The sequence below is a fragment of the Ruditapes philippinarum genome, unplaced genomic scaffold, assembly GCF_026571515.1.
Source record: "Ruditapes philippinarum isolate M1 unplaced genomic scaffold, ASM2657151v2 ctg3559_1_1_1_1, whole genome shotgun sequence".
NCBI classification, from domain to species: domain Eukaryota; kingdom Metazoa; phylum Mollusca; class Bivalvia; order Venerida; family Veneridae; genus Ruditapes; species Ruditapes philippinarum.
In genome coordinates, this window is record NW_026857720.1 from 58,826 (window position 1) to 84,618 (window position 25,793).

The 25,793-nt window shown below is 33.6% G+C and overlaps 1 protein-coding gene across 1 annotated transcript; it reads right to left on the minus strand.

Moving 5' to 3' along the window:
* Positions 1-147: 147 nt before the first annotated feature.
* LOC132750694 (hemocyte protein-glutamine gamma-glutamyltransferase-like) lies at positions 148-25,127 on the minus strand. Its single transcript, XM_060740705.1, has 15 exons — positions 24,978-25,127; positions 23,961-24,233; positions 22,192-22,455; positions 21,679-21,797; positions 20,960-21,073; positions 19,060-19,237; positions 18,214-18,364; positions 16,955-17,076; positions 16,269-16,428; positions 15,542-15,627; positions 14,962-15,050; positions 14,158-14,368; positions 13,507-13,679; positions 1,808-1,947; positions 148-1,154 (listed from the first exon to the last, which is right to left on the minus strand). Exons 1-15 carry the CDS (start codon positions 25,108-25,110, stop codon positions 1,019-1,021), a joined length of 2,349 nt encoding a protein of 782 aa, XP_060596688.1. The 5' UTR covers positions 25,111-25,127; the 3' UTR covers positions 148-1,018.
* Between the last annotated feature and the right edge of the window lie 666 nt (positions 25,128-25,793).

Here is a 25,793-nt window from a genome sequence, read left to right on the forward strand (position 1 = left end):
GGGACTGGGAGTTCTATAAATTTAGTATTGAACAAACACATATATGATGATAGAAACAGCAAAGTAATTTATTACACTCATACGCCGTGGTTTATGTGTTCAATTAATGTAAAGACAATATGCAAAAATAACTCAAAAACAAAACAAGACTGTGAGTGGTATTTATTTTATCCACATATACACGAAAGTGAGAAAATAACGTAAGAAAAATATAAATAAATGGATTATAAATAGATTATTAAAAAAGTTAAATCCAATTCAAACAAGCAGTGTAATCGTTGTCAACGTTGCTGCTGTTTTTTTTTTTGCTTACTCAAATTTTAAACCTCAAGTTTAGCTTCATTTTTTTTAAACTGTCAGTAATCAAATAACGGATATCAAGATGTAAAATTGAAGTAAGTCATGTGTCAGTGCCGAGTGTGGTCAAGCTGTTTCAAGTTTTATTGAATTTATATTTCAGTTTGCATTTTTATAACACATGTACAAAAACATGAGACAAATACATTTATAATAATAAAAAATAACAGTCACGTAAACATGTGAAAGCCACACTGTATCAACTGGTGACAACGGCTAGCCTTATCACTTCCGGAGTAGACAGCGTTTGTGATTATCACATGCCCACGTGAATACAATACAAAGTTCTAGCGCATGCGCATTAGCTTCTTTAGGTCAACAGTCCTTGTTTTATTTAAAGTGAAAAATTATTATTAAAAATAGTTAGTTTTTCATGTTTATAAAAAATCACAAGAAGTTGTCACAGTTTGCAAAAAATTACTATAATATAGACTTACACGTGTATTTTCCTTGAGAACAACATGGTATCAAACAACACTAAGACTGTAAATCTTTATTTTATCAAACAATCTTCTTTTTAAAAAAACAAGTTTTATTTACAACATTTATTTTGTTAATTGAATTAACTCCTACCTCAAAAATTTTGCTTACAAACCGTTACAAAGGTTTCAGACAACTAAATCAATGAGTTAACATTTTACATTAATCTGTTTTTGAAAGCTTATTCAACTTTCACTTCGGCGGCTCCAGATATGTAATGAAGCTGTTTGGACGTGAACTTGAATGTAAGGGCAATATTGCCTTTTGTTTTTGTCTTCAATTTGTAAATCTTCTCAAATTTCCCCATGACCGGAACGCTGTAAAATGATAACAAAGTACATTTAATCTATGATAAGTTATTACTTAAAATAGGATATTTTTTTCCAGCAATGATACTTAAGTGTTCCATTTCGTAATAACATGTTATATACAGCAAGACATATACTATATAAATAGTTTGCATGTGGTCAAAAATAAATGTAAATAGAATCCATAAAGCCTGGTCTTTTTCCCGACTCTGACGGATGCATCTACATGTATATAAGCCGCGTCACGACAAAACAAACATAATGGGTTTGCGACCAGCATGGATCCAGACCAGCCTGCGCGTCCGCGCAGTCTGATCAGGATCCATGCTGTTCGCTATCAGTTTCTCTACTTGTAATAGAGTTGGTAAGCGAACAGCATGGATCCTGATCAGACTGCGCGAATGCGCAGGCTGGTCTGGATCCATGCTGGTCGCAAATCCATTTTGTTGGTTTTGTCATGACGCGGCTGATATGTTCTATGTATTAATATATGATTATCGAATTATTTTCAATCCAAGACATATATTTTTAGAATTGAATCAGTGCATATCATACCACGTTAATTCGTGTTCGCAGACCATTCTATATAATCTAGTAACCACGTTTTAATATGATGCCTTAAGAGATAAAAAGTTAATTTCATATCCGCTTAATTTTCTTACTTATCCTGCGGTTCTCCGGTCACGTGCTTGAACCCACGACCTTCATAGCCGGCCTTACAGTCGGTCAGCTCCTCCTGCAAAGGGTTTTTGAAGGTTACACAGGCTTCGAACTCATCGCCTCTTTTAACGCAGCTTGGCATCTGAAAGTATTTAAAATAAAAGACATTGATGTGCATATGGGTCGCCACATTGATACTTTGTCAAAGAATTACGTCATAGTGGGAAACACCCTTGCACGTGACAAATATGAAATTCCGAGGTGGACTTCGGGTTAATTACGAAATAATCTGAAGTCAGTTGATATTAACCGATTTATTAGGGTTTGTAGTTTGCATACTGTAAGGGTAAACCCGAAATTGAATTAATAAAACATTAAATTGTGTGGTATAAATAAGATTTGAAGAAAGTGAAATATTATTTTCATGTTTTCTCTGGTTTATTGTTCAAATATATTAACGGTTAGTTAAACACAAATGCTTTCAAAAAAGAAAGACATGTTTTATTTTGACTGACTATGCATGGAGAACATTTACTTGAAACAGGCAAAGAAAATTTATCAATGCAGTGTTTTACATATCCCCCCCCCCCGTCTTTTTTTTAAGAAGTTCCATTTATAATCACTTTTGGTGAATGCCGGAAAATATCATGCACTGACGCACGGCCGGACAGACAAACGATGTTAGGCTTCCCAAAAACCAAAAACGTTTACGTTGAATAGATAATCAAAGCACAGCTGAATTTGTTTGGGTCTCAGAATGTAAGAAAGGTGCAGGTTGTGAGATTATAAACCAATTTGTTTTTGTATAGTGCCACCAATGCTTTTCAGCGTTTTAATTGTAGTAAATTGGCTATAAGACTAATTGCAACACTGATATTCAATCCAATGTTTATTTGACTTATACAATTTGAAAAAAATGAGTTGCCTTAACTGGGATTTGAACTCCAGACCTCTCGCTTCCTAAGCGAGCGCGCAAACCCGTCGGGCAAGGTTAATTTATATGTAAACGGTCTGAAGAAAACCATATTATTCTAAATTAGGGTTTGTAATGACGCTACACAGATGTAAATAATCATGGAGCTTACTATAAGCATGTATATCTATAAAGAATAAAACAATATTAGAAATCTTTGACCATTCGGGAATTATTTTGCTTGAAAATTAATGCAAAATGTCATTTGACCATCTTTACGCAGTGATCTCCCCTGAATTTTTCGGCGTAAGTGTACATATTAAGGGAAGTAACCGCTTCAAAAAAAAGCGGACTACTTTCAGCATTTGCAATTAACAGCATTAGAGTCTGAAATTTCGCTACCATTATTTGTTTGGTCTGACGACCCAAACAAATAAACACCATGTTTTATCCGCAATATGAAACTACACATATTGTTTTCTAGCAGAATGCCTCAGAAATCCGTATTTTTTCCAATTCTGTAGAAATGTCAACCATTTGTTTAATAATAATTTAATAATGGATAAAGAGCATGTAAGATTTTTAAATACTGAAAAGGTAGCACTGAGAATGCAGTTATGTGTTGTAAAGGTAGCAAATTGTAAACAAAATAGTATTTTGACATCCATATAAAATATTAAATAACTATAATTATACTGTTGAAGTTTATTTATTTCGGAACCGTTGTAAATATTGTATGGATCAATGCACTTCAAAAAAGGTAAGTCAAGTGTGCAAGAATTAGTGCTGCAAATTCATAGGGTAAAATGACACCGAAGTGGTCTATGTCAGCCAACAGCAAGTTTTATATACCAAATTGTTCGTCTTGGTCTGTAGTTTCCGGAATTAATATTCATTAGGTTCAAGTCCGATGCGTAGCTTAAAAATCCAAGATGGCGTCAAAGATGGCCGCCAAATCCCTAAAAATTCTAGAATATTAATATTTGCTCATATTTGTTTCCACTTTTGTATTTCAAGTGAAATTTTTGCACGGAATATATCATTTAAAGCGTTTTATACGAAGAGATTTAATTTTGTTGGAGAAAACAGATTGCTTTTTGCTTTTTTATACGTAATTAAGCAAAATAATGCTAAACATATGGGGTTTTGCTATGATACTCTTGTCTTAGCTTAAACGGAGAAATATTTATTACTTATTTTGTTATTCCACTATTGTAATGAACTCATGAGAGTAATGCTTTAATGCATTCATATCATATCTTAAGAAATCTTTCTTTGTAATTATGCATTTAGACATATAAAATGAGAGCCGTTACATTAAAATAGTTTTTCAATGTAAGGTTTGTAACTGGTACTTATTTGTTCTATCAATTATTTCCCCAAATTTTGTGTTTCTGTCAAATTATAGCTTCTTTAGTGCAGTCCATGTAACTAATTAACATAATAAACCAGGAATATGATAATTTGCTTCTAGTTATTTAATGAATTATTGTTCAAATCGTACCCCACCCACTATGGATAAAAATCTAAAGAAACTCTGACCCCTCGATTATACTGATTATATAGAATGACAGTATTTACGCAAGTTAATAAACATAAGGTGATTTTCAAAGTGTATTACTATTACAGATCCTGTCAGATCTAAAAAAATCTGTTCAAAAATGTGTTTCCGATTTAATAACATGATTTTGTTGTAAGTTCACCTAAGGATTTGAAAAGTACAATGTATGCAAAACAACCTCTGCTCATTTATTTATATGTAATTACAAACCTTTTTATGTCAAATGAAATGGAATTTATTTTTTAAAGTTTCTTAAATTGACAAAATAGTCATTTAAAAAGTTTAATATTTTATCTACATACAGATCATTACTCTGTTGACCTTCGGTTTCATGAAACATACATAGTAGTCGGATAAAACATAATGATTATATGAAAATCGTTCAGCTTGGCATTATAATTGTGTTTGTGTTATTTTAATTCCTTCTATTTGACATTTTTCGAGTTGTGTGGTTCTAGTATTTCTTTTTTAAATAGTGTATAATAACCCTTTGGATAAATAGTGTATACTAACCCTTTGGATATGTAACCTGCTTTTAACGATTAAATTTTGACCTTTGATCCCGTTTTATAAATCCATTTTATTTAGTTTCGCCCATTGTTCTCTATTTCTTGTGGACAATATGATTGTACGAACATTTTACATTGAAGATACCATGATCACTTTCGTATGAATACATCTATGGACGTGTCTTCACTTCTTTTAAAAGTGTAACATATGTAAAATTGAGAATTCTGCTTAAGCCGGTGCTAAAGGGTGTGGATGGTAGGTAACTTGCAATTACCACTACTGTTATGTTCCTATATGACGACACAGTGTAACTAAAATAAATCCCCGCTAAGTGAATTAAATTCTAACAATTGTTATGGTTACATTAGACGAAATAAATAAAATACATACATACATGATCGTGTAAATATGTACAATTAAGGTACAGCCTAATTACCATAACCAAAGTACTCGATGCCTTAAAGTATGACAGAGCAACAAAAACATCACTTACCAAGACAGAAGACGAAATTTAAACAATTAAGAACGCACAAAATGTCAAAAACGAAAATGTTGCAGGCTCTGTTTGATTGAGCCTGTTCATGAACGGCACTGTCAAGTGCAAACTACAGTACACGCCCCTAGCACCGAATTAAGCAGAATTCAACATTTAATCATGGTTATGGTGAACTTTTGGATTTAGAAACAACCGCAGACGCGCTTATAATGTGGTTATCATGGAACTTTCAATGTGACACGTTAGTGTCATTCCATAACAAGCGGCGTATGGTCCCCAAGTACAAGAATGTGTGTGCCCTAAACAAGAAAACAATGTGCGGAACTAACTAAAATGGAATTTTGAAAGGGGTTATGAAGCCTGCATGCCACAGCTGTAATCTCCACATAAATCAGGCCTGCTTATACCTAGACGTAAAAGAATAAAATAGAGAAAAACAGAATCCTTAAACAAAGTCCAACACAACAAAATTGAAAATGTTGCAGGCTCGGTTTGATTGAGCCTGTTCAGGGACGGTACTGGAAAGTGCAAGTTACCGTCCACGCCCCCTAGCACCGGCTTCATTTAAAATGTGTAAAAGGTGAAATTTTGAATTTAGAAACATCCGCAGACGTGTTCATACGGCGGTTATCATGGAACATTCAATGTGACACAGTAGTGCCATTCCATAAAAAGCGGCGTATGGTCCCCAAGTAAAAGAATGCTATTGCCCTAAACGAGAAAACAATGGGCGTAACTAAATTAAAAAGGAATTTTGACAGGGGATCTGAGCACAGGTTGCAGTATCAGTGTTTGGACACTCACACCTATCTGCCCCTGGACCCCTCCTACAACCCTGAAAAAAAATAATTCAACACTTTAAGGCTTACTATAAGGTACCAAATACAAAACCACCGATGAAATTATATAAAAAAAAAAAAATTCCACTATCAAAATTATAGTTATACTATAATTTTAATAGTGGAATTTTTTTTTATATAATTTTGTATTTGGTACCTTATAGTAAAATAGATAAATATAGAATCCCTAAAGAAAGCCCAACACGGCAAAATTGAAAATGTTAAGCCTTAGAGTGTTGAATTTTTTTCAGGGTTGTAGTAGGGGTCCAGGGGCAGATAGGGGTGGGTGTCCAAACACTGATACTGCCACCTGTGGACCTGAGGTTATAAAGCCTGCATATCACAGATGATACGTCAAAAGACAAATTTAAAAAGCAGGCAACATATCCTAAGGGTGATTATACAGTACTGGAACCACCTAAGTTCAAGAAGGCCAAATAGAAAAAACTGAAAGTACCACATAACATGTATACACAGCAATAATGCCGTGCTGAACGATCTTCAAGGATTTAAAGTACAATTAAATTTTATCTATTATCTGAGTTACGACAACAAGACTTTATGAACAAATCTGCGGATGTTTCTAAATTCAAAATTTTACTATTTCATGTTTAAATGTTGAATTCTGCTTAAGCCGGTGCTAGGGGGCGTGGACGGTAACTTGCACTTTCCAGTACCGTCCATGAACAGGCTCAATCAAACCGAGCCTGCAACATTTTCAATTTTGCCGTGTTGGGCTTTCTTTAGGGATTCTGTATTTATCTACTTTAAGATCACATCCGTGTTATTTGTGCCGTGTGGCGGCTGTAAAAAGTCTCCCCGTACATTTAATCAATGATGTTATATTTTCGATCCTTCAAGATCGTTCAGCACGCCATTATTGTTGTGCTTGTGGTATTTTTAGTTTCAACTTTTCGGCATTTTCTAGTTGGGTGGTTCCAATATTCCTACTTGAATAATGTTGAATCACCCTTAGGATATGTTGCCTGCTTTTTAAATTTGTCTTTTGACGTCTTATCTGTGATACGCAGGCTTCATAACCTCTGATCCCCTTTCAAAATTCCATTTTATTTATTTCCGCCCATTGTTTTCTCGTTTAGGGCACACGCTTTTTATTACTTGGGGACCATACGCCGCTTTTCATGGAATGGCACTACTGTGTCACATTGAAGGTTCCATGATAACCGCCGTATGAACAAATCTGCGGATGTTTCTAAATTCAAAATTTTACTATTTCATGTTTAAATGTTGAATTCTGCTTAAGCCGGTGCTAGGGGGCGTGGACGGTAACTTGCACTTTCCAGTACCGTCCATGAACAGGCTCAATCAAACCGAGCCTGCAACATTTTCAATTTTGCCGTGTTGGGCTTTCTTTAGGGATTCTGTATTTATCTACTTTGTAAAATATTTACGTAATTTATGATAGCCTTGTTAAAGAAGTTTTCCAGTAATAAATAAATTGCGTCCACATGACAGCAGGCCCAGGCAAATCTAATTAACTTAGAAATATATATATATACCCAATATGATGTTGCAAGAAGTACATGTGAACAGTTAACAACGTTATTTAAAAAAACAATTATCATAGATTTTAGTTACTATGTTATTGTTTATGATAGAAATGTTTAAATTTGAAAATATTAAGAGTTTGTTTTATTCATTTTACGTTCACTTAGATATATTTTAGATTTCACTTGATTATTCATGTTAAGGATATTATCTAGGTAGCGGTAAGATTATTGCTATTTAATGCAACGTATAGCTTCCGGTTGTAAAATAGTAGAGAGCCTTTCCTTGTTGATCTTGTTTATCATATTTTAACATAAAACACCTCTAGTAACAATATAAAAGTAAATTAAGTAAACTAACATGTCATTGGCATTATGATTTTAAAAAAAAAGGAAAAGAGAAGATCCTTTGAGAGCAAAACATGGCAAAGTTGATCATTCAAACTCAGTTTGATGGGGTCTGCTCATGAGAGACCATATCTCACGTCTCTTAGTACCAACTAAGTAGTACCCAATCCTCAACTATAAAAGTTTTGCGATCAGTGATCCCGAAGGACCAAGTCGTCCGGTTAGCTCAATAGGATAGAGCGTTGGACTGTGAATCGGGCAACCCGTGTTTGATTCCCGGACGGGGCAGGTCACTTTCGCTGTGATTGATCATGAAATACATGTAGTTTCTACGGTTATTCGTACTGTACCACTGCTCTGCTATGTACAGAAGTTTCAGTTTTTTGCGAAAGTGAGGGTAACTAGAACTGGTAAACTGTTTGACAGCCTGTCCAGGAACGATTCGGTGGCTGAACTGTGCTCTGGTAAATTCAATATGGTTACTGCCGTGATCCGGATTGAAACTACCGACACCAACACCACCATCCCGAAGGACCTATTAATATAACACTGTTAACCTGCTGTTGCAGACTCGGTTTGATTGAGTCTGTTCATGGACGGTACAGCCCCCCTTGCACATAGTATTACTATCAAGTACCCGCTTTGGAAAAGATTAGCTATTTTCGTCCAATTGAAAGCTCTTCTTAATTCCTCCCATGAAGTTCCTCCCAAATGCTCAAAATCATACACAGGAGCTGTCAGTAGGACAGCGTGCTCGACTATTCTCAGTGCTTGATAGTAAAAAAATGGGACATAATATTGTAAAAAAGCTTGATACAGTGACCTCTTCTGTACACAGGTTGAGATTATGATGGTGAACAAGTGTGCAAGGTCTCAAAGCAATATGTCGATGGAATTTTGAAATTATCTGAGGTGGTAATGTAAATTCAAAGTTGGGAAAAGGGGCATAATTCTGTCAAAATGCTTGATATACCTCCTCCAGTGTTGAAAGTGGAGGGCATGATGGTAAACAAGTGTGCAAGTTTCAAGCCATATGTCGATGGACTTTGAGATGGTACGCAAACTTTAACGCCGACGCTCGGGCGACTAGGATAGTTGTCCTTAATCGTCGAATAGTTGAGCTATAAAGAAACTGACCTCATAATCTATATTCTCAATTCACTCAATATATATATTTATAATTATATAATATTTTATTTATATTCAGATACAGTCTAGCAGAAAAGTCTCTTACTGTTAACTGAATAACCTACCCATTTTAAATGTTCTAGCAAATTACATTATATATTTTAATGTATATATTATATCCGTCATCAATAATGACAAAACTCCAAATTGGTTCAATTGTAGGTTATCATATGTTATGCCAATGCCTTAAAACAAGAAAACAAGAGCTGCATATCAGACAGAACGCTCGAATATTTAAAATCAACATCCTGCATAATAAAGAAATTCTCTTATACATAAAGTAGTATAACTCTTTGAAATAAAAACATGAAAGAGGGAAGTAACCTACAATAATGATGGTTGTGGAGATAAATGTTGTCCGAGAAATTCTGTAAGTTAATAAATAGATATTATTATTGCCAAATAAATGCTTAGCTTATGGGTCTTGAACAGTGACCTACAAGTATAATCAAAATCACATTTGAAGACTAACAATGAATGTTTATGGCTAAGGAGAAAAAACTTGCAAACAAATCCTTAACAAAAGGCAAGCAAATACCGAATTGCAGGCCAGTAAATAGTTCCTTATTGTGTGCATAAAACAAATAAAAGAGATATTTCAACATTTAGACACACATTCAGGGCATTTTCTATGAAAGATAAAATGTCTCATCACTAACCATTTAAATAAAATTGTTAAACTTTTTATATTACTGTTATAATATAAAACAAAAAAGTATTTAATTTAAAGTTCACTCCCCGGTCGTAATACCCCACCCACTTTGTATATAAATTTAGATCAATAAAACACATTTATGGCATAGTCCGCTTATTCTAACTTATTCTAAATATGTGTATATATAGATTTAAAGCTGTATTAAACGAAATCATGAATGTTTTTCAGTTTAAACAAGAATAAAACTAATAAGTTACACATATTCAGACAAGGACACCCAGTTTGCAACATATTTTTTCTCCTGTCGTTTAAATTAGGCGATGAAAACTAGAAAAAAATCAATAAAGTCAAAATTTATAGCATGAGTAAGTTGAAAATAAGAAATTTTCTGAAAAATTTCAATTGATTTACAAAACTGAAAAAGGAAATAAGCCAACGTAAATATGCTAGAAAATCTAGGGATTTGGCGGCCATCTTTGACGCCATCTTGGATATCTTAGCTTCGCATCGGGGTTGGGCCAAATGAATATCCATTCCAGAAACTACAGATCCAGACGAACATTTTGGTATATGAAACTTGCTGTTGGCTGACATAGACCAGTTACCCCTCTAAATAGGCTAGTAAAATGGTCTGATTTGCAGCACTAAATAGCATAGTAATACTTATTAAGCAAAACCTTTGTATTGAGACGCTGTAGTGTATAGTGTTAGACCGTTGGTCTCTCAATCATACTTGTGCGGGTTCAAATCCCAGTCTTTCCATTTTTTTATGATATATTGTTTTCAATGCTCGAGTATTTAGTGTTTTTTGTCATGCATATAAATTACATACCTCAGGTGTGTTACAATTCAGTTGAGAATCTGTGCTACACATGTCATAATGGCGTGCAAAGAAAATCATCTGTTTTATTGCGAACACGCAAAAGCGATTATTGAAAGAGTTTTGAAGGTTCCATCTTACTGTTCGTTACATGAACATAGTCTTTCTGTCAGATTGTCTCTTTTTTACATTTTACTATTCTATGATGTTCATTAAAGTAATTTTGTGTTATTTATTTTTCAGGTATGCGAGTATGAGGAAAAAGTGCAAGATCTATCGATGGCATTGGAAGAGACGGTGATAAAGATGGCCCCCAACTACACCGGAGCAGCAGTTTCTACCCTGTACAGACATCGTGCCAACAAAGGAATGAAGAAAGCAACACCTGGCAGCAAAAGGCTACTTTTGGATGATTTTGACGTATTTGTTATATGACGTACAGTAAACGAAATTATTACCGTCCAGCATCGGCTTCCAACGACAAAGATAATACTAGCTGAGATTCAATAAAAGATGGGATATGATGCTGGAGAAACTCATTGGCGAGGGGTATTGAAGAAGTTGGGAGTCAGATGGAACCGATGTGAAAACAACAGGAGGCTGCTCATGGAAAGACAAGACGTGGTTCTCTCCAGGATTCGTTTCGTTCGCCAGATAAAGAAACTCCGAGATGATGGTAGACCAATCGTGTATGTGGACGAGACTTTCGTGAATACGTCACACTCTACGAAGAAATGCTGGCAGTCGGACGAAATTATGGTGAATGTGCCGGCGGTTGATTGTCGTTCATGCTGGGTCTGTCTCTGGGTTCGTCTCTGGTACCAAACTCATTTTCAAAGCAAATACATCAACAGTTGACTACCACGGGGAAATGAATGGGGTGATTTATACCAAGTGGCTGACGAATCTTCCATTACACAGTGTCGTGGTGATAGACAACGCACCTAATCATACCATTTGCGATGACAAATGTCAGACGACATCCAGTACAAAAAGTGTGATGACGTCATGATTACAGCGTATTCAGCCAATACATGCTCAAGGCTGAATTGTTTGATCTATGTCAGAAGCACAAGCCAGCAGAACCGATTTATCGTACAGATTTGATCCTTAGGCAACACGGACATGAGTGTGTTAGGCTTCCACCTTACCATGCTGACCTCAACCCAATCGAATTGATATGGGCCAATATGAAAGGAAAGGTTGCCGCAAGGAATCTAACCTTTAAGTTTAAAGATGTGCAGGCTCTCGTGGATGATGCCATCGGGGATATCACCTCTGATGACTGGAAATCATGTGTCAAACATGTGGAGACCGTAGAGAGCAGGTACTATGCATCAGACATTGCTGTCGATAAGGAGATGGACAGAATATGCTTTGTAGTTGACTCATCAGATGAAGGTACGGATACTGCCAGCGAGGGGGAGTACTCCGGTACGACTGACAGCGCTTGCGCGACTGAGAGTACCACAGAGGGCTTAAATATTTGAATTGAATTGTATCTTAGTATATATTTGTTATAACACTCTCGTAAATAAAATCGTGGAAAATATATGTAAAAAAATAAACAAGTAAATAAATAAATAAATTATAAATGAATGAATAAAATTTAAAAACAAAACACTAAAAAGACTTTATAAAAGTATTAACACTTGAAAAAAGTATTACCCATACTGGCATGCGAGCAGTTCCCGTACAAAAATCGTAGTTACTTAAACATTATTTTTTATTACGCTCACTCACCAAAATTTGAATTTTACACATCAATATTCGGCTCGTCACACAAATCATGGAAATTCCATCATGTTCTAAACATAGAATAACCCTTACTTATGAGGCCTCATATGGGGTACCGAAATTATTGATTATTTTGCATGAAGAGGAGTAGTTCCCGTACATAAAATCTAACCCATTGTAATTATACAATTTTATTATATCGGACCTATTTTTCATTTACAATTGTTGAACAGACCATTATCTAAGAAATAAATAGATGCAATTCAGGAAATAGACCGTAGACTAAACGCGGGTATCTATTACCCGGTACCGTTACCCCAACGCATTCACATGCAATAGCATGCTTGTATACATGATATTTTACGCATCAAAGCCATAAAATTATTTTAAATAGTAATATTGGTCAAAATTCTGATAATTAAACAAGTTTTAATCACATTGCCTACTTATCTGTAAACAGGTGCTATTAGTGGAAAACCCTTTAACAAGCCTCACGTGTAAATATCTTTGCGCATGCGCGCAAGGACGGAATCCCCCAGAGAAAACAATGTCACGTTTTGATGACGCACAGGTGAAAGTGATTTAAAATGAGACTTTAAATGCGTATTGCCGAACTGACACTTAGATTTTGTCTCGTTTATGTATCTGCTTGATTTGAAATGAATTTTTAAAGAATGCAAGTAAAAATCAAGCGTTTAAATGAAAAATACGGGTACTGCTTCTGTACGGGAACTGCTCGCACGCCAGTATGGGATTTGAACTTAAGACCTTCCGCATGCAAAACAAGTACACAAACCACTACACTAACGGGGGAGATAATATTTCACGATAATGTAGTTCATTTTCGTATTTGACTTTTTCCTGCCACCCCTATGTACTTTTGTATTTAGGATTGCCCATTCTCGATAATATTTGAATCGACAATATCTATTGCCAACATTACAAAGTCGTAGAAGATAGTTTCTATAAATGACAAATGAGTATTTTTGAAGCTGTAACAAGATACCAAAAATTAAAAAAAAACTTTTGGGAAAATAAAAATGATACATTTCTGAGGCACATTTGGCCTTTAACGAAAAGCAAAAAGTAATAAGTATAAAGTCCTTGTGCCATTTCAAATACTAACCTTAACTTCGAGTACGGGTGCACTAAATTCTACGTCGTGAGATTTTACACAGTTTTGGATAGGGCGTGATCTCGAGGCCTTGACAAAGGCGTAAGCCTGAATGTTAATACTACGTCCGCTGTCGATCTCTTCAAAGTAGTCCGACAGTTTCAGTGTAGTCTTGAACACGTGATCTGTAACAAAAAACCGAGTAACAATTAGGTATTCATCCACGCTCTCTTAACAAACTAAGTCTATCGTTTAATTTTTGTCTGTTTCCGAGTCTTATAAAGAACTGTGAAGCGTCCGTGTCACCAGGATCAAAATATATACGGAAATTATCGAACATAGCCGATATTTTACGATCTTTATAACAAATATATTTTTAAAAATATTGTATTGTGAGGCAACGTTTGCTTTTGGTGATACTATTTGAAGCAAGGGTTTACATTAAGTAAATTCATTGTAAACTAGCGGTTAGTTAACTCCATTGTTTCACGGCTTATTGGAACATTAGTATATTTTAAACTTTAATTAATATACTTAAACTTCGGTAAAATTTAACATCTTAAGTAAAATTTTTAGAACAAGCAGCGGTGAAACTTTCAGCGGTAAGATCTGATAATTCATCAAAAAATTTATATTTTTCAACGTTTATTTTTCTTTATTTACCCTGGCCTTGACGAAGTTTTACATCCTGTGTGAACTCTTCTGTTTTGATCGCCTTTTTAGAACAAGCACCGGTGTAACTTTGAGGGAACACGGTTATCACCACCCTGGTTATCTTTCTAGTGTTCTTGCTCTTATTGTACGCTTTCAGCTCTATATCAACATCTGAGCCTAGAGAAGGTTCCGGATCGTGAAGTAGTTTGAATTCTATATCCTGTGAGTAAGAAATAGATAATTCTGTATGAGACGTCAGTGATTGTAAAGTTATAAGTTATAACATTATCTTGGTAATGAAATGCCTAAAATGCAATTTGTCATCCGCAAGTGGTATATTTTACTAACCAAATGGTCCAAAATAGCGTCACATATGTGAGCTCGTTTCCAGTAACTTTTTGTTTCTTTTCAATTGCAACAAAGCCGTTTATGTACGAGTAAGTAAATTGTGGCCTTATAAGATGGTAACTGATGTTGTTTTTTGACGATTTCAAACAGCAAGAAGTCTTTAGAATTGATGACAAAATAAATGTTCACATCAGCTTTCTTCTTCGAAGGAGGGAAAAATGAACATTACCTTTAAGTATCATTATTTAACAAAACGCCACACAGCTAATGTGTTTTTCATAAGATCGCGAAATATCGTTACTTTCCGTAAATTTTCTACTAAATGCCTAGAGACAGCTCGACGATTTCTTGATAAATTTGCAATACTGAAGGTGACAAAGTAGGCAATATCTTCGTGAGGAATTGATTGAAAGAATTGTTAATAATGAAAAACAACAACAACAAAAAAATGTCGACATAAATTACATCAATCTCATCGTCATCACCGTAAACGTCCTTCCGGTTTCCACTACCAACTACTGCACGCATCACCGCTTTTCTGTTTTCCTCGCTGCCTATAATGAAACAAAGTTTTCGTTTAAATAACACTGTATGCATAAGATTACAGATAAAACAGGTACTAAAATAATAAAATCGTCTCACACTGTTTTTTTATAATGCATATATAAGATAATTTGATATGTGATATAATAAACTGAACACCTTTCATTATGTTATCCGATGGTCATCTCATATTCTCCAAAAGTTCGTTTTCTTCTCAAAACAGTTATACTAGAAATCCCCCCCAAAAAATGGTGCAATCTCTTTTAAAGTTTTTTTTTTTTTGGCACGTAAGCAAACGTTTGAGCATTTGCTTCTTCCTAAACGTTCGTCTCAATACTGAGAGCCAACATTATTTCCGAGATTTCAATTAGGTAGATTATTGAATGTTAGATCGGTTATACAAGGTTAAAGTACCTTTTATAACGTGCTTTGTAACAATTGCAGTGGCACGAGTACACAAAATAAAAGATCAATTGAATGAAAATTACTTGACCTTACTTACCTTCTTTGTATTTGTAATTATCTGTGACATCATTCCTGTTGCTAAAAATACCACCGATTGCTTTTGTACTTATACTCTTTCCTACCCTGAAAATAGTGTACGCTTCTTTTAACTTTACAACAACAACAACAACAACAACTATGACAACAGGGCAACAACAGCAACAACAAAGACAACCACAACTGCAACACTATTTGTTAAATCAAGTACTGAAAAGGCACACACGTTTTGTTTCTTTTACCACCAACGCTCAATCCTATTACATTCGCGGTATAATTACAAATGAAATTGTTGCTACTAACCTTAACAAGTATCAACAGCTCAGTCTCTTCTAGATTTTATTATCCGAGCAAAGGAAAAGCAAACGGACCCGGAAATGATCCCCTACTCAAAATTTATAAAAACCTCTTACTGCTTTACATTTGTATGAGAGGCAACAGCAGGATTGAAGAAAGTAAGAAGTAGCACCAACACCTGTGTAATGATTTTTCTTTGATCCCCTCTCCCAATCTTATTTCCTCATTCCAGGAGAAAGATGTGTTGTAAAGCAATAATTATACACTAAATGTTGGAATTTTTTGGAAAATTAGTCGTACATTATAATAAGGGATTTTATCTATCGGAGAAATAAAAATCACCTCAACGAAAGAACGAATGAAAGAACAGACGAACGAACGGACAAATGAATATTTCAAAAGAACGGTTATTAAGTAAATTATTTAAATACTTGTCAGTCCTGAGTTTAAATTTTCTATGGCCCTCGGGTACAGGTTCCCAGTGGACAATATCAGCATTCACTTCGGAGAAGATAAAACCACAGTCATACGGTATCTTAACTTGTCCGGTTTTGATAGCGTATACCGGGCACGGCCCGCAAGTGTACTTCCCTGCATCATAAAAAGAAATGAAAACATATTTAAATAGTTTGATAAAACTATGTATAGGAAAATTGGGAATCGAGAAGTTTTATATTTGATCGCTTATTTTCTTTGCAGGTTTCTGGCTCTTAAAGGAGAAACAGAACACTGGGGCGTTATGCTTTGTATGTCTGAGATTATATACTAGTAGATAATAATTCGGCTTAAATTTGGCCACTGTCATCTGCTTATTTTTACCTGCTATATCTGAAAATGCTTAGCTTTTGCTGCCGCTTTTGCCACCAGTTTAGAACCAGGCCAATTTCCATATCCGTACCGTGCGGTCAGGCTGTATACTGTTAGTAACTAAAGTTTGTGTATTGTGATTTTGAAATCCTTAATATTTGAATGAATCATTTTCAAATTCAAAGATCAACAAATCAATTACACACATTCCTGGGGTTAAAGGTTAAGAATTATGTGACGAAAATTAAAAACAACTTTTGTTTTTCGCACAATAATGTATTAGGAAAGAAGTTTGCTCAATGAAACTGACCGTCGCTCGCTTCCTGTGGTGTGGCATCTATTGCCTGCCAACCATCATAATCACTTGTGTTATCATGTGTTAGTTTGATGTCTTCCCGCTTCATCCAGACCTCATTCCAAACATGATAGTTCCTGTAAATAAAAACAATAATCAGTTAAATGATTATTATAATAAAAACAATAATCAGTTAAATGATAATTATAATAAAAACAATAATCAGTTAAATGATAATTATATGAACAATCCTGTTAATGAAAACAATAATCAGTTAAATGATAATTATAATAAAAACAATAATCAGTTAAATGATAATTATATGAACAATCCTGTTAATGAAAACAATAATCAGTTAAATGATAATTATAATAAAAACAATAATCAGTTAAATGATAATTATATGAACAATCCTGTTAATGAAAACAATAATCAGTTAAATGATAATTATAATAAAAACAATAATCAGGGAAATGATAATTATATGAACATTCCTTAAAAAAAAACAATTATCAGTTAAATGATAATTATATGAACATTCCTTAAATAAAAACAATAATCAGTTAAATGATAATTATATGAACATTCCTGTAAATAAAAAACAATAATCAGTTAAATGATAATTATATGAACATTCCTTAAATAAAAACAATAATCAGTTAAATGATAATTATATGAACATTCCTTAAATAAAAACAATAATCAGTTAAATGATAATTATATGAACATTCCTTAAATAAAAACAATAATGAGTTAAATGATAATTATATGAACATTCCTGTAAATAAAAAACAATAATCAGTTAAATGATAATTATATGAACATTCCTTAAATAAAAACAATAATCAATTAAATGATAATTATATGAACTTTCCTTAAATAAAAACAATAATTAGTTAAATGATAATTATATGAACATTCCTTAAATAAAAACAATATTCAGTTAAATGATAATTATATGAAGATTCCTGTAAATAAAAAACAATAATCAGTTAAATGATAATTATATGAACATTCCTTAAATAAAAACAATAATCAATTAAATGATAATTATATGAACATTCCTGAAATAAAAAAAAAATATAACGAAAAATAAGTAAAACAATGAATAAGTTTCATGCTAAATGGAAATTACTGGCATTGAAAATTTTAATGTAGTATGAATATATAACTTTAACTACTTTCATATCATATGAACTTTCTTTTGAAAATGGTGATAATGAATAGAATTTAACTTTACTTTTGAATTATCATATATGCAGTTCTAGACATACCATACTGAATCCTTGTCGCTGTCCGAATCAGGTTCTAAAACTCCTTTGTCATTTTGTTTGAAGTACTTGTCAATAGTACAACTGTTGTCGGTATCGTGGGCAGATTTATAATTAGTGACACTCCTTGCTGGGATCCCAATAGCTCGGCAAACTAAAAATGAAATAACTAAGCTTTGGAAACGCGTCAAATGTGAAAATAAATTTGAAAATTCAAACTGTCTTTCCCAACGCCTATAATCTCATATACTCTCCAAACGCAAGTCTACAATCTTATATACTTTCCAAACGCAAGTCTATAATCTCATATACTTTCCAAACGCAAGTCTAAAATCTTATATACTTTCCAAACGCAAGCCTATAATCTAATATACTTTCCAAACGTAAGTCTTTAGTCTCATATACTCTCCGAACGCAAGTCTATAATCTCATAATACTCTCAGAACGCAAGTCTATAATCTCATATACTTTCCGTACGCAAGCCAATATAACATTCAGAAAAGGAACGTGCAGGTCATTGTGAGACACATGGCATCGGCAGTACATTTTACGAGCTCGGGACCGAACTACGTATTAACATTAGCAGAGTTTTATACATTCCTAACACAAGCGGGACGAAGGCGAATGTACAGGAACACACATATACATTTCATAGGCTCATAGCGTTTCTTTGGTTTACAAAATGGATTAAATAATAGCACAATGGTTACACATATACCTAAACTAATTTCTGTGGGCTAGAGCCTGATTTAAGTGCCGACGTTATATTTTAAACCTGAAAATTTACTCGTTATCTGTTTGTTACTCTAATATCAAATAAAATAATATGAAATAAAAAAGAAAATTAACCAGTTGTTGTTACTCCAGAGAATACCCAGCACTGGCCATACTTCACGGGTTTCCCTGTTTCCATGTACTTTTGTATAATCCGTACACTACCGTACCAGTCTAATGGGCTACACCCATCATCATATTTCCCATCCCAGCGTCCCCAAAGTATACCTTTGTCTGAATCGCAGCAGTTCACCTGTATGTTATAAAATGAAAGAAATGAAATATTGTAGCAATGAACAATATTTCTTGACAATGTTTTGCAAATTTACAAGGGTTCTTGACAATGCATTTCAAATATAAGTTTTCTTGACAATGTTTTTCTTATTTACGGGTTTTCATGGCAATATATTATTAGTTATAAAGATTGTTGACAGGTTATATGGCCCTATATAAACGGCTGTTTGTAAATATAACACGAGCCGCTAGGCGTGGGTAATAATGCAAATAGCCGTTTATATACAGACATATTTCCTGTCAACATTCTTTACAATGAATTTATAATAAAGCTCGCATCATTTTTTAGTGAAAAAAGTAAGGTTTCTTCATAAATCGACAGCAGCCGTGTATATATAAAACTTTATAATACTGCACGTTTGTAACGTCGCTTTTCATTGGTTAATCGTGACGTTTATATAGGGTTAACGCACGTTTTTCCGTGTTATAACGTCTGCAGTGTCCCGAGGAACGGTTGGTGCCCGAGCCCGGTAGGGCGAGGGCTCCAACAGTTCCGAGGGACTCTGCAGACTTTATAACACGAAATAAACGTGCGTTGACGCTATTATAGCATAAAATTTTCAAACAGATTCGTGATGTATAGTTTATACAAAACACAATTACATTAAATTCTTGTGCTTGGACGGTATTTATCCAATTCCATGTTTTACGTATGCGTTTCATTTTTCCGGGGCCAACAACTTGGAAAATTCTCGGAACCGAACGAAATTTTGAATTTTAATTGATTTAACAAAGCTTGGCCTTTGGAGGTTTATTATCTCAAGAAAAAAAACGTCACGAACATTACTCTACCCTCTACCCAAGACAAAACATGACCTAGAGTGATTTCAGATTGACGGTGGAAAAAAGATCAGTGACATCAGAATCGGTTTTTTTTTCAAGCAAACAAGTTTATAAAAAAATCAGGCACTAAGCATTATTCTCTCAAAGAAATATAAAGAGCATTTATCAACATTAACATAAATAAAAAACATTTTCTCATATTAATTTTGTGTTATCTAGTTTTGTAAGTTAATCGGAGTATTAAACTGAATGACAGGTAGATTCTACTGTATTTGTTTACATTGACAACTGTCCGTTTCTTAGAAAGGGCGACAACCAAGATTAGCACCGATGTCTATACGCCGTTTTTCCGGCATAGTTACTGGAATATGCGACTGAGGCTCTCGAATCAATAAATTTCAATATAACAAGAGCGCACGACTCTTCGGCAAACAGGCCAAATCTTCATTTTTTGTTTGTTTGTTTACTGGGCCCTGTATGTATTGCGCATAGGTGAAACCGGGCTATGACTATGTTAACACATGGTTTTGGTCCCGTTATAACATGGGCAAAAGAGGGAAAAATAGCCGATTTTATGCTATAATATAGTTTTATATACACGGCTGTTGTCGATTCATGAAGAAATCTTATATGTCACGATTATCCAATGAAAAGCGACGTTACAAACGTGCAATATTATAATGCAAAAAATTACAGGGTTTCTTGGCAAAGTTTTTTTTCTCAAAGATACGAGTTTTCAATTTTAACAAAGTATTTAAAATTTCCAAGCTTTTTTTACAATATGTTTCAAACACTCGGTGTTTGTTGACATTGTATATTTGCTTATTTGGGCTTTGCTGATTTTTCTTTCTTTATTTTTTACTGTCCTTTAATATACATGTATCTGCAGTGTACTTACAACTTGAGCAATAACTCTGGCAACTTTAACTGGATCACTCAATTTGTACAAAGTCTTCTCCTTGAAACATTTCATGATGACAAACAGTGCTGCTTCTAAGATACCGTCCTCAAACTGTTTGTAACATAAAAGAGAACTTTATTTTTACCATAGTGTTCCATTACGTATGACTGACTTATACAGGTACAAAACTAAACAGACAAACATATGTTTTACGAAAACAAACAATTAAACTTAATAGCTACGCAAAGGTAGTACAAAACTTAACAGGAGCATATAGGTTATACGCTCTTAACACTCTTAACAGTTACACATAAGTACATATACTACAAAACTTAACAGTAGCGCATAGGTAATACGCTCTTAACACTCTTAACAGTTACACATAAGTAATTAAGAAATTAAATAAATACGCATATTAAAAACGAAATGAAAAGAAATTCTATAAACAGATGCGCAAAGGAAGTAAAAATTAAATACTTACTTAGTGTTTGTACTATGTTATATAAGTAAACAGTTGCACGTAAATAAAAGAAACTTTTATTATAACTTTACAGATGTAATTCTGAACTAAACATTTACGCATATAATACGAAACTAAACAGTCACGCATAAGTAATACAAAACTTTAATTGGTTAAGGGTCAAAATATAAGAAGATTAAATGAGAACTTTACACACTGTAAAATTACAATATCATATATATAGTCAGAAACCTACCTGGCCAAAGTTCCAGTCCTTGCCTCGAGGGCGGAGTGAGTTACCCCTGAATACAACCCCGTGGTCATTTAACACATACTCGTTACGTTCTTTTTCATCTGGCATATAGACGGCGTCATCTTTCAAAAACAAATAAAGATTTGTTTAATCTAAAAGCAAATTTTATACGGCAGCAACAAATATTCTCCGCTATGAATATGACTTTAGTTTGATATGGACTTCACTCACTATATACCCTTGGATGGGCATAATGTCACTTAAATAAGTTATGTTTTTATCATTATTAATTTTCAAATATATTGTCACCTTGGCAGATGAGGATATCTTTATTATATACGGTAGATGTCGTCAAAATATAAGTGATATTTATTAAAAACGTAATACAACGGCATCCAGTGTAACCGGTAACTCTTAAATCGGCTTCCGAGTGAAAAATATTACTCTGAGATAAATTTTATTTCCACACCATATCAACAATATTAACAATAGCTAACAACTCAAAATCTAACTAACCTTTACACCATGGGTTAAACAGAATGAAAAAGTTATCTTTGTGTTCATAACACAAACTCTTCCTCTTTCCTTTTGTTTTTGTGATTATAGAAAACGACCATTCACCAATAGCGATAGTTGCAGGCGGATGAACTTCGATGTCCAATGTACAGTCCTCGTTTTTAATCAAGTGGCAACTCCAACCGTCAGAACAACGCTTTGCTTTTCCAGTTTCGTCAAGCTGCATGCGTCCGTGAGTCTCCGGGTGCGTGTCAGCATATTTTCCTAGGAAAGAACAGTTCTATTTTTTAATACAGCGACTTAACTTAATCATTTTATCAAGAGAATATAAATTAATCTCCATATAAATAAGTTTTAAAAATGGGTATCTATTAATAACTTTTTTAATTTATCAGTCTCGTGCGCACCGTCACTTACAATATGTACATACAACATTACATGCGATATATAGTCCGTACATACTACATTACTAGTATTTAGGATTATACCATTGGACATTATCTGTGTGTACAGAATATATACCGCAGGTTAGCCACATGTAACTTTAAAGGCACCGTTCTATGAAGCAAAATAATAATACACCAGATGGAAATGATGACCATATGGTGCCGTTTCTTTAAAACAATAAATCAATTAAAAACTAGAAACGTGTTCATGGGACACAGATGCCCCCATTCATCCCTGGCTTTATGGCCACTTAACAAAGTCATATACTTTGAAAGTAAAACCATTTTAAATCATTAATTAAGACTGATATTACAGAATGACAACTATGACAAACGTGTACTGAGACCAGCTGATGATTAAAAAATTAGTTTGGCTCTGAGTCTCAAATAACTGTTTGTGGGGGTCAGCTCTTACACAATGACCAATAGGTGAACATTATTCTCTTCATTTCTGCATTAGTAGGTGGATATTCTTGGGGCTTTGCAGATGGTAAATTGAGCTTTTTTCATTTCTCATTCGTATAACGTTTTTTGACGAAAAACAACATGTTATGACCAACATTCCTGTAAAGTTTCTTGACTCTTTGTCAAATACCTTTTGAGTTACGCCAGACACAAAATAAAAATTATATTTCTTTTAATCAAGAGCAATGACCCCATGTGTACAACTTCACATATTGATCAACATTCCTATAGTGTTTAGTGACTATAGGTCAAGCACTTTGAGAAGAACAGAACATTTTAGAACGGTATTTATTAAGTCACGGGCACTTACTCTATATAAACTGAATAAAATTTATATACACGAACAATCCCAGGTGCACAGCTACACAAGCTGACTAATATTTCTGTACAATTTCATGAATCTACCTTAAATACATTTTGGGCTACACTTGTTGAAAATTGCATATTTTTACTTAGTCAAGGGCAATAACTCTACACACACTGAATAAAAGCCCAAGCGAACCTCCATGTGCATAACTACACATGCTGACCAACATCCCTGTAAAGTGTTTAGGTTGATTACTTTCTGAGCGACACAAATTAAAAATTGCAAAATTTTACTAACTCATGGGCAATACCTCTAACAAAACTCTAGCCAAAAAAAAACCCACCCGCGGACACCAGTTGCACAACTTCTTAAGCAATTTTAGAGCTTCTTGTGACCCAACGTTTTTGAACGTATGTACGGACGCACGAACAAGGCCAAGCATAACTGCCCCTACAGAGCGGGGCATAAAAAACTCGTCACATAAGTTAAAGGCAATATTATTTATCATAATATTTTTTAAAATATTGATTTTACAACTATATAACGGATACCTGTTTTAAAAACCAAGAGAAGGTCATCTCTTTTGACGTCATAAGGCTTATTAAACGTCACACCAATGTTGAAAGCCTGACCTCGTCTAACAACGAGTTCCGGTCCATCATCGTCATCGTCTACAGGTTTCTCATCTTCATTGGAGTCCTGGGTACAAGCATACGCATCAGTATGGTGTTTTTCAGTGTTCTCTTGTATTTTAAGATCTATTTCCGTCACGTTTAGCGCTTCCTGCAGATCGTCATCGGAAGCTCTATTTGGATCGTTGTTGTCTGAAAGATAAAAGCGATTCTGTCAATATGTAATATATTTTCGCGTCAGGTTTTGTCGTAAATAGATGTTAACTTATTCTGATGGATTAATCACAACAACTAACGATGCTTATAAACTGACGAGAAAATAATAATAATAATAATAATAATAATAATAATAATAATAATAATAAGAATAAGAATAAGAATAAGAAAAAGAATAAGAATAATATTCTGGGAAGGGCTTAATCTAATGTTGTAAGAACTTGTTACCCAACCCATTTGCATTTTGATATATACTCATTATTTGTATGATATGTTTGTTAACATGTATTTAATGCATTAAAATATGTTTACACTAAATAATAATAATAATAATAATAATAATAATGATGATAATAATTATAATAATAATTATAATATTAATAATAATTATGATGATAATAATAATAATAATAATAATAATAATTATGATAATAGAAATAATAAAAATAATAATAATAATGATAATAATAATAATAATAATAATAATAATAATAAAATAATAATAATTATGATGATGATAATAATTATAATGATAATTGTAAGTACTCGGTATATATCGTGCCATGGTTGTGAGAAATTAAATGTTGTGATCAATGCGTCACTGGCATTATCGGAGAAAAGCTAAGATTGGTTGATAGACCAAAATAAATAAAACATTTTGTTTAAGTATTGCGACTATTCATTAAACCGTATGAGCCTCTATGTCAAAATTCACTTTACCTTCTTCCTTTGGCTTTAAAGTAGTCAACTTTTCTTTTCGTTTCTTGACCTTTTTATTCTTAGGTGGACTGTAGAATAAGGCGCAAAAATCATCGAACAAATCTTCTAACGATTCTGCAAAATCTTTCGGCATCGTTGTAGTATAATTGTTTACTGAAATGTGTGGTAAAAAAAGGCAAAAATATTATTATTCATCATATAAATGTATATACTATATCATTTATAACTATTTTATCAGCATTGTTTCAACATTATATATGCAGATGCAAATGAAAAATATACCTATCGTAGACCGATCCGCTTTAAATGAAATCCTATACCGTATCAGAAGGAGATCGATAACCGATCAATCATTGATTTTGGATGACTGATTATCTTTGACCGGATCGTTTCAGTGAATTTGTTTTAAATGGGATCCAGCATTTATAATTTAAATTCTATAACAAGTACCATGTATGTATTGAACTGTGATTTTAAACCGATCTCTGTACTTAATGATGAAATTATAATTATTACGTTATCGCCTACTGATAGGACTACAAACACTGTTAGAATGAAAATTATTGTATATTTAAATGACATCTCTTAAACCCGCAACGAAGATTTTGACGAAACTTTATTTAAGGTTGAAAATCTTTTAATACGAGTTCTAAAAGGGAAGAAACATATTTGTACCGACTCAATCAAACCTATTCTGCAATTTTCATGTAAGTTTGCTAAATTCAATGCTTTCAAGGGATCCCTTTTTACAGATATTTATTAAAACTGCCGATTTTTGTGAGTAAGTAACAACATTGTTAACATCATGTAAAATGA